At 35.4% G+C, this 14,860-nt stretch overlaps 1 protein-coding gene across 2 annotated transcripts in view; it reads left to right on the forward strand.

The window, feature by feature from the left end:
• Prkg1 (protein kinase cGMP-dependent 1) overlaps window positions 1–14,860 on the forward strand; it is a 973,708-nt gene that overhangs the window by 634,363 nt on the left and 324,485 nt on the right. For both annotated transcript variants that reach the window (XM_090346356.1, XM_090346355.1), the window contains exon 4: window positions 6,402–6,507. In XM_090346356.1, coding sequence (XP_090202482.1) covers window positions 6,402–6,507 — 106 coding nt within the window. The remainder of the gene's footprint in view (window positions 1–6,401; window positions 6,508–14,860) is intronic.

Genomic DNA, 14,860 nt, shown 5'->3' on the forward strand with positions numbered 1-14,860 from the left:
CATTGATCATATTCATTTCCTTTATTTATTTTTTTATTTCTTTCCCCTTCACAACTTCAATAGGTCTCATTATTCAATTTTCATACATACTTTTGATATCTACCATCATACTCACTCTCATCACTTTCTCCATTTGCCCTGCTGTCCCCTTACAAATATTCTCCATTTTATATTCGTGCCATTAAAAATGACGTGCTCACACATGCTTCTTCTTTATTCTTCTAAGTTAGTGATCCTATTCCATGACTACTCAGAGCTTTTATTCTCTCTAGATTTCATCATTATAAGCTTAGAGGTCAGCAGATTTGTTATTTGTTTGTTATGTATTTATAAGATGATAATGCCATTAAAGTCCACCCATGAATGTTATATTTTAATTGTTTTCTACTATATTCTTCATAGATGAGGATAGTTCCAAAAGACTACTGAAAGAGCTCTTATTTTATCTTACAACCTGTAATCAATAAATGATCAGGGTATTGGATCATGGAATATATCATTAAAACGAAAGCTTTCCTAGGGAGAAAGTTGAAAACTCCTGTAAACAGTGCAGCCCTTTGTACAGTGGGGATGTCAGTGTGCTCCAGATGCATCGTCAGTGACACATGGGCTTTTCTAATTATGAAACATTTGTCTCAGAACATTGCAACAATTGGAATTTAGCTTAAGGCCAGCATATGCCTTAACAATATTGGGAAGCAGTTGTGAGTGCAGTGGAGGCCCGCAAGGTGTCTTCCAAGCTTCTGATTCTGTCATACTGAGTATCTGAGTGATCACTGATGATCCGAGCACCAAGAGATGAGGGCTAATTGCTTCTGATGAATTAGAACACCGTGGAAGGTGAGATAGAGGGAGCTAATGACACCTCCCCTTGTCCTTGCTCTTTTGCTAAGTCACTCCATGCTTCTTTCCCTGTTAGACAAAAGTGTAGTTCTTAGCGCACATTTTTTTGTGGGTGCCATCTACTATATGAGATTCTGTCCTGAAAAAAGATGGATTATTTATTTGCTTGAGAAAATAAATTACTCTTCAATCCCAGTTAGAAAACCCAACTGATTTGTAGTAAAAAATGTTGAGGCATGCCTCAGATTGAAAAACCAGTCCTCTCCTTGTAATGATAGTGAGAGTCATGGTGTCTGGCAATTTATAACTCAAGATGCATATCATCCATACCTTTAGCAAGAAGCAATTTTTGGTAAGTGCACTATCACTTACACTTTTTCATCATATAAATGCAACTTTTTATTATTTTACTATTTCATTTGGTTAGACTAGAAAGTTGGATGTCTGGATCTAATTCCTTCTCCCTGCATTATCTTGTCTAAGATCCTAAATCCTGCTCAAATTCTTCAGCCTTTCTAACTTCATTATCTATACCAGAGCCCACCTCTATAGATCATTATAACACCTTCTAACTTGTCTTCTATTCATCTCTGTGTTCCCCCTAAGTCCTATCCGTCAGTGGACCTTTCAGTTACTGCTAGTATGCGCTTTCAATTCTTCAAGATCTTTCTTCTGATGGATTTGCAGATCAGTTTCCATCTTCAGGCCAAGGTACAGCCTATGTGCTTTCTCTATCCTTTCAGATTCATCTCATCATCGAATATTATCAGTGTGATAGTCAAGGCTTCAAACTAATGACTTGTGGGGAGACAAACATATCCAGGCCGGAACATCAAGTTTTAAAAATCCTGGCTAAGTTGACCTCTTTCTGCAAAGCCTTCTTTGATCATCACTGATCAACTCACCTCTCCATCTCAAAGCATGTGCTGTTGCCTTTTCTCCATGGGCTTAACCCTTGAAACTTAACCACTTTCCTCTTGATTTCTGTCTTTCTTCTACTGACCAGGAATCAATCAGCAAGTTTTTTCAGATAGGAAATATCTTATGCTTTGCAGCCCATATGGTTTCAGTCAAAATTACTTCATTTAGCCAGAGACAATATGTAAATGAATGGGCATGGCTGTGGTCCAAGAAGACTTTTCTGGACATTGAAATTTATTTGTGAATACTGAAGTTTGTTTCATATAATTTTCATCTGTCATAAAATATACTTTAAATGTTTTTATTCAATAGTATACTGTACAAAAATATACCAGTGCATGGATCCGATTTGATATGTTTAGAAGTTTATGGACCATATACTGTATCATATGTTTCTTGAAGACAGGAACTTCAAATCTGTTTTCTCTCCATATATCTAGTATAAATGCCTTCCATATTAGTAAGCTAATATGCTTATGCTAATAAGCTAATAAGCTAATGCTATAGGCTAAGCATTGAGCCTAAGTGTACTTTATACTTTATATACTTTCTTCCAGAATTTAAATTGTATTCTAGCTGAATGCTTTAATAGGAGCAATTTAGGTAAATCCACCTTTGTGGTCTCTTTATCATGATTTGATGGCTCTTTCCTCTGTGATTGTGATTTTCCCGACGTGGAGACAATAGTTTCCTATGCAGAAGCATCGTCAGTGTTCCTTGTGCATCTTATAGTAATGCAAGCTATGCCTTCCTTAGTGAAAGGTGGCCTTAATGTGAGAAAATGACAGCTGTTTCAGCAGAGGATTTGAGATATAACACTTCAGTGAAAAAAAGGATCACTTCCCACCACTATCTCTGTTTTATGTCCTTCAGACCCCAATGCTTAACCATAGTAATCATAATGAAAAAATCATAGAAATTTATTTTCTAAAATGCTCGCTCCCTGAAGAGACTAATCCACTTCTTGGAATCAAAGGTAAATGAAGGTTCCCTCCTCCCCCTTTCCCAAATGATCTCCTTAAGTTATGAAAGCAACAGACTTCTACTCCATCAGAATGGTTAATAAGCAGGACGTTAATCACAATTCTAATATAACTATATTTTTGATAACAAGGCAAGGTGATTATTAGTCATGCTTGCCCACCTGTAAAATGCTGATTTGACTAAATATATTAAGTGAGGATGAGAGAAACATCTTGGCATCTTGCTCAAGGTCATGGATAAATCTGCAATCTCATCAACCCATGTTCATTAACCAAATGTGATATTCACTGGCATGAAGTTTCACTTAGCAATCATTCAGGGGTTCAAGTAGACAAAAACCAGACTATAAAATGAGGTGCACGATAAACTTTAGATAATAATCCAATAAATTGAGTTTGGAGTTTCTAAGGTGACATTAGGGATCCTTTAGCATGCTTTTCTTATGTGTGTATATGTATGCATATCTGAAGATGAATTGCATATGTATGTATGTGTATGTATATATATATATATTTCTATATATAATTTTGTGAAACAAGAAATGTTTCTAGCCAGGAGCATGGCCTAGTGGTGGAGTGATTGCCTAGCATGCATGAAGCCCTGGGTTCGATTCCTTGATACCACATAGGCAGAAAAAGCAGGAGGTAGTGTTGTGGCTCAAGTGATAGAGCACTAAAGAGAACCCAAGGATAGTGCCCAGGTCCTGACTGAGTTCAAGCCCTAGGACTGGCAAAAAAAAAAAAATCTATTGCTTATTTATTGAAATGTTAATTTCTGGTAGTAGAAGAGACTATAAGAATTAAGAAAAGAATTTTGATGTGAGGAAATATATGGATTTATCTGAGGAAACATGATATAGATATGTGAGAGATAAATAAGAATTTTGGTAGCATATACTAAGTGTATTTGCAAACACACACACACACACACACACACACACACACACACACACACACACACAGTCCACACAATTGCTAATCCTTTGTTTTTATTCTCATGTTGCCACATTCCTAAAGCGTTCCCTTTCTTGTGTCTTGAATTGCTGAGGTCTTTGCTTATTACTTATCACACTTTCTTTTTGCCAGTCCTGGGGCCTGGGCACTGTCATGGTGCTTTCTCAAGGTTAGAGATCTACCCGTTAAGTCACAGCACCACTTCCAACCTTTTCTGTCTATGTGATATTGAGGAATTGAACCCAGGGTTTTGTGCATGTTAGGCGAATATTATATCTCTAGGCCACACTCCTGGCACTACTTACCACTCTTTGTAACACAATATGTTGTGAACACAGCACATTACCCAAGTATTTCCTAATGTATCGTACTATTATCTGCTCTACAGTTTTATTAAGTTGCTTTTGCTAGCACCAGTGTTGTTCTATTGTCTCTTTAAGGTAAGCATCTGTCTCCTAATCCAATTAGGCTCCTCCTACTGGTCTTTCTCACCATCACTGTGCTCACAGGGCTCAGAGCCTATCACAGAAATGTCATCTACTACTACACTGCTAGGAGTGTGAATGTGTTGTTTCTCTGTATGACAAAATTAAAATGTTATCTGTGCTTGACTTCACTTAGACATTGCATTTCTAGTCATACCTTTAATGAGAAAAAAATGTGTGTGTGTGTGTCTGTGTGTGTGTGTTTGAGTATATGCATTCATAATAGTGGCAACTACTTTTATTAGTAGCATTTTTGGAAATAACAGTTGGTTAGTATATCCTAATTTTTCCTGTTGTAAGAGGGCATTTTTGATGTGAAATATTAATATTAAATACCTAGAAACTATTAAGAATGATGATGAATATGAAAATCCTCATTTACTTTTATTTTATTACTGTATTCTATTGCTTGGAAACATTTAAAGATATATTAGTGTGCTCAACATATATCTTTTAAAGTTTGGTTCCTTGCTTTCTTTTTGCTGTTTTAAGATTGCTAATAGCTTACTGTTGTTCATCAAATGAATTCTGGCTTTGCAAATCTATGTTCCAAGGCCCTGTATCAACTCACTGTCAGACTGTGTAGCAGCTCCACAGAAATCTCAGTAATTTCAATCTGCTTTGTCCCACTGAGTTCAACACAGTTGTGCTGTTATTAATGCCCATTAATGCCCAGTTACCTATCATCTACTTCCTTTCAAATGAAACCTGCCATTTCTTAAGGTCTCATTTCCAATTCCACTTCTTAGGAATTTTTCCTGGATTTTTCTGCTTTTTCATGTTTATACCATTCAGTCTTATGTCTGATCTCAAATAAACAGGTGTGTTGGAAAAAAGCCTGGATTCTTCAGAAGAGCTAGAATATAGCAGAAAATGCCTCTGTTTGCTTTGGGTTTGATGAAGTGTCATATTTAAGGGATGATTGGAAAGAAGCTATGAATTCATTAGTTCTTGCTACTTTGTTCTTTTTCCTACTTAGCTGACCATAGTTTTTCAGCATCAAAGAACTAGCAAAGTAAGAATTTGCATTCTAGCTTCTTAGTTCAAACATTCTTGAAGAAAAAAATAAGGTAAAATTTCAAGAGTAGGAGTATGACATCACTTCATCTATTTTCTCCCCTGTTCCTTTTCTGTTGCCTCTGTCTTCTCCCTTGAGAGCAATTACCCTGATAGAATTTTCTCACCTTTTTCATTCCCAATGTTAATCCATTCTCTCCAGGGGCTTATTCTGAGAACTCTGAAGAAGAGAGAAGGAAACTCTCCTTTTATATTTAGCTCATTGAATTGTGTCCTGTATTCAAGACCCCACACTTTGTCTAAATTTGCTGGGTATAGTATATAAACTGGCTTTTTAAAGCTAATGTCCAAATTTCATTCTGTGTACTATAAAATTTTGAATATATATGAGAAATAATGTTTTGCATATCTGCCATCTGTATGGCAACTACCAAGATTTATCATACGCTCATTTCTTAAAACTATTTATCTTAGTATAATATTTGAATATATACTGTACTGTCATTTTTAATTACAGTTATTTTTTAATGGTGCTTGATAGTTATATGGCATTCAGCTAAAGCATTTAATTATGCATTGACAAAGACAGTGGCATAAGAAAGCAGAAATTAAAATGTGGTCTACATGAAAAATAAAATTTCTACATGACAATTTTGAGCACAGGTGACAATTTGTTAAGCAAGCATTGTGAAGAAATTATTGTGTAATTATTATTTCTGTTATATTGAATTCTCCATAAACCTTAAATTAAATTTTTATCTCTACTCTTTGTAATTAAAATATGGTCATATGAGTCATTAATATCACTCTAAGCAATTACCAGAGTCTGGTATTACTTATTGGCCTCTTTTTCCCTCCATGCTGTTTGTTTCATTCATAGTCTTTGAATTTTGTAAATTCTTTGGATATGTGCTCAGGCATTCTCATCTCCTAAGGGAACTAGGAGTAATAGAAACTTTAGTAGACAACACTTAGTAAACAACAGTGTGGAAAATTGAGTCACATTTTGCCTAAAAGCATTCCTGACTTTTTAACAAAATAGAGCAGAGTTATGACATTTGATTTAAATGTGTGTAAGAGGTTAATAATTAATTTTCATACCTCTCATTAATAACTCACTGTGTTTGCAGGTTATTATTCACAGTTGACATTCTTTAATTAATTTTTCTCTGTTTTTTTTTCCCACCTTTTTCTCCAGCTCTTGTAAATGTGAAACTCTGGGCCATTGATCGACAATGTTTTCAAACAATAATGATGAGGACAGGACTCATCAAACATACGGAGTATATGGAATTTTTGAAAAGGTAGGACATGTTCTTTTCTTCTTTCAAGGACATTTATTTTTCTTTTAAAATGCAGCAGAGAGAACTTCTCTTGTCTGTAATCTCAGTCTTAATAGCTTACAAATTTATAAAATGGTAAGACTTTGGACAGTCTTCTCTGTAATTCTGGTACCAATTTGAAGGTTGTGGGGAAGAGTCAGAGTTTCTGAGTTTTCTCACATGTACTCAGCCATTCCACATGTTTCCAGAGAAATGTAGCTCACAGGAGCAAATAAGAATTTCTTGAACAGAAAAGAATACCGTCCATTCAGTGTATTGGTAGTATATTTAAATTACCACTGCTAGATGCACCATGTATTGTATGACTAAATTCTGCATTTTATGAGTTTCCACTGAAAAGGTTTGATAGCTAAAAGGAAAATGTATCAAGAGCTAGCTTAATATACTTTAATCCTGAGTTTAATTTCCCAAATTAAATTTATTTTCTATTGCAGTTCTGAAATAGCAAAAGCTTTTCTTTCCTTGAATCATATATGATCAAAATAACTACATATAGAAAGGGAGTAGGATACAAATACAGCTTTTTATATCCTAGGAATATTTTCTGATATTCATTGAAATGAATTACTTTGCCTCTAAGTTTATTTTAAAGAAAATACATTATTTTTATTAAAAATATATTGGCTATCTTGCTGTTTTAAAAGCAATACTTTGCATTATTTTTCATGAAAGGGGAAACATTAAGTCATGATGTACAGGCTGTGAGCTACTCAGATTTCATTTTTGAGAGCTAGAATAGTAAAGTACTTTTGGCTTATCTTTTATTTTCATTTTTGTGAAGACATGGTTAAAATGAAGCTGAGAAGTCAAATTCACACTTTATTTCAGTCAAATATCTTAACAGATATATACTAAGTTTTCTCAAAATGCAATTCTAGTACTCCTTACTTGGGTATTGCTTGTGGTTAATTAATTTTGTTTCTGCTTCATCTTTTATACATTTTTCATTTCCACATGAAATCTTTTGGTTATAGTCCTGCTGAAGGGACAATGAAATTCTAATTTGATATCAAGTAATATATTAAAATATTTCTCTTGCAACGGGGTGTTTTTCACCCTCAGTGTTATTGTATAAAAACATGTAGAAGAAGTAAAAATATAAAAAAATTTGGTACAGTTTACAAAATTTTAGTACAGTGTGCAAAGAAGCTATATTGTTTATCTAAAGTATCTATATGTGTGTATATGTGTGTGTGAGAGAGAGAGAGACAAGAATGCATTTGTATATGTGCTGACATGTACTTGTGCATATGTGTGTGTCTGTGTGGGGGGTTTAGAGAACAGTTATAGAGAAGCAGAGAATGAATACTTCAAAACTTAACCAACAAGTTATTGATTTTTTACATACCCCTGATAAAGATCTCAATTGGCAATCAATAAAATATCTGCATCAGTGTCTTTTACTTACTTTATATGTTTATGCATTGTGCCCTTATCATGTTAATTTTAACTATTACAAATGTGTTTTCCCAAGGAAAAGCTGACTGATATTATTTCAAGAGACAGGGATGTCTTCTTTGTGTGTGTGTGTGTGTGTGTGTGTGTGTGTGTGTGTGTGTGTGTGTGTCCTGTAATCAATCTGGTAACTGTTGTTATTGTCTGAATTGTGCAATCTATCCTGACAACTTAATAAAACTTGGCTTTCAAGAATGATTCAACACATTTTTGTTGATCAGCTCAGAGCAAGTAGTGTTTAACTGGTTGAGTATCAATGAGGTTGACACCAATTTCGATCTTACTTTCTATCAGGCTCCTTCATAAAACAAGTTTACACTGAATATAGGACTGGGCTGGGAGTTCAAAGAAGTGGCAAGATGATCATCATTGTCCATTTTGTTCTTATTAAATTGTGACAGTGACTGGTTCTCTTTCTGTAACTGCTTAGTGAGTCATCATTGCTACTGAATAACATATATCCTCAATGTCTAGACATTCAAGATCTTCCTAGAGCCAAAGGCAGCCATCTTAATTAGTTTGTTTTATTCTTCCCTTGCACAAGCGAAATGATTCCACAGACCTGATATTTCCAAGTTTTCTTACAGCACTCCCCACCACCGTCACCTGCATTGTTTCCAATTGTCATTACTGAAATCATCATCCACAGACACTGACCTCATTCTATGGAGCAGTAGCCTTCTGAAAGGAGTTTTCTCTAATAGTTTTCCTTGTTTACTTTGATTATAATTGGAATGCTAATCTTACCTTTACTTACAAACCATTCATTTTTCAGGATAAAGTCATATCATAAGTATTATGGCATTCTTTCATACAAAATGTATGACTTTCTAGCTAGACAGCTGACAGAATAGTAAATCCAGGGACAATATGTGGTTTTTAGAGTTCATTGCCAAACAGCAATGTAAAGCCTCTTTTCTGAAAATTGTTTAAAATTTCATGACACTAACACATTATTAAATCATACACAGCCACCTCCTGCGAATGAGCTTTGTGCTGCTGTACAAATCATATACTCCTGAGGTTGAGAGTGTGAATAACATTTGTTTCACTCATACGTTCTCAAGTTAGCCATACTTGATACCACTTATTTAGCTAGGGTATGGAGAGGTGGCATAATAATACCCACAAGAAATCATCAAGGCTATTGTCAAAAATCTCTAAGTACCAAAATTAATTAATTTTTTTCTACTAGAGCATCATTTCTCTCTCTACTTGCTAGTACTTTTTAAACACATTTATGTCTCATTCTTTCATGTAACATAAAACTTTAAAGTTTTACATAATGAAACTGTTTGACCAATGGGTCCATGTGCAGAAACACTTGCCTATTTTGTTATTATGAAAATATAAACCATTAGATGTTATGCTGAAAAAATGAACTATACAATTTATAGGTAGGCATTGGAGGGAAAAACTTGGAAAGAAGGAGGGAAGGAGTGACATTGTCCAAAAAGAAATGTACTCTTCGTAACAGTAACTCCTCTCTACCTCACCTTTATAATAGCAATAACAATTAAATGTTTTAAAAATGCTGTGAATCAATGGCTCATGCCTAACTACTCAGGAGGCTGAGATTTGAGGATCATGGTGAGAAGCCAGTCAAGACAGGAAAGCCAATAAAACTTATCTCCAATTAGCTACCAGAAGAGAAGTTTGGGCTAAATGTGGTAGATGCATTAGTCTTGAGTCAAAAATCTTAACGACAGTGCAGAGGCCCTGAGTTTGAGCCCCACAACCACAAAATAGAAATAAATGAATATATATACATATTTATACATAAACAACACCGTAATCTAGGAAGGGAGGGTGTTTCTTGGTAAATAAAATTTCCATCAGAATTTTCTAATAGAGATATCACATATTTTATATTTTTATAAAGGAGTCAATGAGGTAAAGAAATTGTAACAGTAACAGAAAATAAAACCTCTAGAAAATGACAATGCAAATCATCAAATTCTTCTCATGTAGAATTCTCTATTGTATATATCAATACCTTCCAAATAAGAATTTCCAGGAAGAGCCACTGGTTAAAAGAGGAATGGTGAGATATGGAACCAACCCAGAAGTCCCTCAGTTGATGAGTGGATCAACAAGATGTGGTATTTGTACACAATGGAATTCTATGCTGCTGTCAGAAAGAATGACATTGCCCCATTTGTTAGGAAATGGAAAGACTTAGAAAAGATCATATTAAGTGAAGTAAGCCAGACTCAAAGGAACTTAGGCTCAATGGTTTCCCTCATTTTCCATAATCAGTAGAAACCTTGGACTCTCCTAGCAGAGATTTGCAATAGAGCAAAACCTTGATACAAAAGGCCATATAGTATGACGCTAAGTGAAAGGATCTCTAGGATATAGAAACATAAGCCATATAATGAATGATTGTTGTTCTTAAGGTACTATGTTATCTCTCATCTCTTTTGCTGTCCCTTGGTTATCTCATATTGTTACAGTATCTCACTTTGTTACCTGATATATCGGATATATTTGTATTTGGTTATTTGAAATTGGATAGGGAAGGGGGAAAACAAGATGAGGGGTGGGGGTGGGGGGAGGGAAATGGGGACCAAGACTTGTGAAAGGGTATCAATGTATGGGAATTAATGCACCATCTATCTGGCAAATATCACGTAACCCTTCTATTAATTACAATAAAAATACATGAAAAAAAGAGGAATGGTTCATATCTCCCTTTGAAAATCTCCCTCATCATTTTCCTGAAGGAGCTACTATTTGGAAGGTACAAATAACACGTCTAAATGCACTGCTGGTACATAGAGACTTTTCCTTATTGTCAAAGATGGGTTTTATTTTGATCCCAGTATATTTGCCCAAATAGTTAACAACTAATCATGGTATTTGCTCCCCCCTTTTGCTATTAAATGCAAACTGTGATGATTCTGTTCTTTAATCCTCTTCAGTTACCTATCTTTTGTCCATAGTTCACATTCATGAATAAAAACACCCATGGTCTTATGCAACCATGACAAAAAAACAACAACAACAACTATTCAAGAGACAGAGGTGCCAAATGTGGTGTGATTGCTGTTGGTTCAGCAAAATCCATAAGTTGACAGCATTTCCCATCATTTCAGGGCACTGGAAAATATTTTTGCTTTCGAGATCGATTTTTGGAAAATGAGCCAAAGAACTGTCAGAGTTCATTTGTGCTGCTTTTCTCTGAACATTCTCTGGTGTTTCCATTGGCAGTGGTGTCTAGGCCCAGAGGAGCATAGAATGTAGCCTTGTGGCCAGTCAGACTGCTTGTAAATCTGGATTTTCTTTTGTATCCAAACTATGGTCCTGATAATCGCCATGACAAGGAATCAAATTTATATAATTTACTACATTTTCAAGTCAGACTTAGAAAAAAAAAAGCGTTTTGGAAACTAAACTACTGGGTAGATTCTGTTGATCTTCAGAAGCCTTTTTTTCCCCGTCCACTAGAGAATTATTTCATGAGGCAGGTAGGATCACATTGTAATTTCGGAGTTAAACTTTTATGTAACTCCTAGCAGAAGGCTAAGTTTTCACTTTGTCCCCAGTACTAGGTCTGTTTAGGCTACTGTTGATGTTTCCAGTTCATCTCTTTCCCCCTTCTCACTGCCAATATCACAGAATAAGTTGATCAAATCACATTGTACTCATAACTTGACATATGGAATTATATCCTCTTTGTACAACCACTTAATAACCAAAACAAAACAAAAGAGTAAAAGTAAGTAAGGGATGTAAGAGCCTGTTTGTTTTACTGAGGAAAAGCAGAATAGGTGAGTATTTAAAAGGCCCTGTGTCACCCAGTTTCTGGGAAGTCTGAAATTCAGTTCTTCTAGAATGTCAACTCTCTATTGTTCAAATCTCCAAGGTAAAATTCTTCACAGTCTTGTCTAAGCATATGTTCCAGTGTTTCACAATTCCTATAGGAAGTTCGTTAAGACTCTTAGAAAAGTTGTCATATCCTCCCTGGAAGAAACAGCAAATGACTGCATACAGCTGCCAGGGTAACATCAATTTTGAATGACAGATGTGTGGGTGGGACAAGAAAAGCTGTATTTTTTAACAAGTTCTCAGACCATGCTTATGCTGCATGGAGAAACACAGTCAATAACAAGAAATAAAATTAGCAAATGCCTTTCAAATATTGTAAATATTTCAATAAATTACCAAGAGGAAGACTTTCTGGATTTAAGTTTGGTTTCATTCAGTATAGTTATGTTGTTTTAAACTCTGTATTCAAAAATAGAGAACTTCTCTCTGTGAAGAAGCATAATGAAAAATAAACAAAACAATAGCAAGTTTCAGCAAATATTTATTAAGCACATTCAAAATACTGAGATGCATTAATAGCTAATCACAGCAAAAACCTTTATAATAAATTCTATCACATAGTTTGACATACTGAAGCCAAAAAGCTAAAATAAAAGTATATAACTAGTTGTAGACAGAGCTAGAACTGTTCTTTCTTTCTCTCTCTTTCTCTTTCTTTCTTTCTTTCTTTCTTTCTTTCTTTCTTTCTTTCTTTCTTCTTTCTCTTTGCTCTTTCTTTTTATTTCTTCTTTCTCCTTTCTTTCTATTTATTTAGGTGCTGGTACTGGAACTTAGCTTAGGGCCTGGATAGCTTTTTCACTCAAGACTGCTGATTCTACCACTTAGGCTTCAGTTCTCCTTCTGGCTTTTTGGTGTGTGATTGGAGATAGACTTATCCACTTTTCTGCTCAGGCAGCTCAAACCTAAGTTTTCAGATATCAGCCTCGTGAATAACGAGGATTACACGTATGAGTCTGTACCAAGCTTTGTAACTGCTCATCTTAAACTCTACTGTGTTACATCTACTGTATCAGTTCCTAAGCACTCATTTCCAGTTTATTAAATTGCCATTTATTCTGCCTGGAGACTTTTGTACATGTTGACTGCATCCTTGAAGCCCCTATATTTTGGTGGGGAGGGCTGACCATCTCCTAGATGCCAGTGGCAGTGTTCTTCCTCTCATGTTCTTCCAGCTCCAGGATATACTTTCATAAATTATCAATGACAGCTTAAGAAATAGCATTTTGCCAGGCATGGTGGATCACATCTGTAATCCTAGCTACTCAGGAGGCTGAGATCTGAGGACTGCAGTCCAAAGCCAGTCCAGGCACTAAAGTCTGTGAGACTCTTACCTCCAATCCACCACCAGAAAACGGCAAGTGTCACTTAGGCTCAAGGGGTAGGGCAGTAGGCTGGAGCTGAAGAGCTCAGGGACAGCACCCAGGCCCAGAGTTCATTATTGCTAAAGTGGGCATTAAATAGCGAAAAATCTATATTTCTTTTTTTTTATTTTTTATTTTTTTATTGTAATTAGTAAAAGGGTTACATGATATTTGCCAGATAGAAGGTGCATTAATTCACATACATTGATACCCTTTCACATGTCTTGGTACCCATTTCCCTCCCCCCCCCACACCCCCCACCCGTCTTGGTTTTCCCCCCTTCCCTATCAAATTTCAAATATCCAAATACAAATAAATTCAATATATCAGATAACAAAGTGAGATACTATACCAATATGAGATAACCAAGGGACAGCAAAGGAGATGAGAGACAACATAGTACATTAAGGACAACAATCATTCATTATATGGCAAAAATCTATATTTCTATAGAAACATAGGCAACCTGTTTTAGGCTCTTCCTGCCCAGAAACATAAATGGAAATCTACAATAGAATCTATTCTTGCTTAGACTGTGTTCTGTGATCTTGCAAGGAACTGGACTATTGAGACATATAGAATATTTTTTTGTATTCTTTAGCCTAAAAAAATAAATCAGGATGGTACTTGATTTTGGCTTGCTTTGGTGTAAACTATGTAAGGAATGACTATATAGTTTATTTGATTTTTTTTTTTTTGGTGCCAGTCCTGGGCTTGAGCTCAGGGCCTGAGCACTGTCCTTGGACTTTCTCAAGGCTAGAGCTCTACCACTTGAGCCTCAGCACTACTTCTGGCTTTTTTCTATGTATGTGGTACCAAGGAATTGAACCCGTGTGTTCGTGCATGCTAGGCAAGCACTCTACCACTAGGCCAAACTCCCCGCCCCAGTTTATTTGATTTTTTGAGACTGTATTTCTAGAAAGCCAGCATCATCATTTCCATTTTACTAGACTTTTCTCGTATAATTTTTAGAAAAAGAAAAGTGTGTGGGGGGGTGGGCAGAGAAATTGTATGTCAAAATAGTTTTAGGTATTTTAGAACATTTTAGTTCAAAGAATAAGTGATAGATTATTACGTTTTTAAGCTTTGAGCCCTAATAAAGCCTTTCTAGAAGATTGTGAGTCCTGCATTAGAATTTAGCTTGACAAATCTGGCATACTCCTAGTTTGAAGGGAAATAATGTGAAGAATAAATAAAGAGGTACATCTCACCCACTTCCAAATATGCCTGCTTAAAGACATCTTGGGATAACTGATCTGTTCTCATTAAACATGACAGGAGTACCAGGTAACCATTAAATTTCATGCTCAACTCTGTTATTTGCACCAAGGTTGCCATATTGATCTTTTAAAATAAAACGATGTCATCTCAGATATTTGCATACTTATATGTTGATAATTGACAACTATTCATATGCATATATCATATGTAGGTACTTCTGTTCCCACATATTTTTTGCTAATCCTTACAAGTAATTTAGATGCTTGATTTATTAAATTTGTGGCTAATTTCACCCATTTGAATCAGTAATGAATTCTATACAGATCCATCTGATTTTCTCTCCCATTTGAATCAGTAATGAGCTCCATACATATACATCTGGTTTTATCCAGGGGAAGACAAAGCTATAGAGGCAGGGTTAAGACATTAATCCATCCATTATGCTG

This window comes from Megascapheus bottae, chromosome 15 (genome assembly GCF_031878675.1).
Source record: "Megascapheus bottae isolate mThoBot1 chromosome 15, mThoBot2.hap1, whole genome shotgun sequence".
NCBI lineage: Eukaryota > Metazoa > Chordata > Mammalia > Rodentia > Geomyidae > Megascapheus > Megascapheus bottae.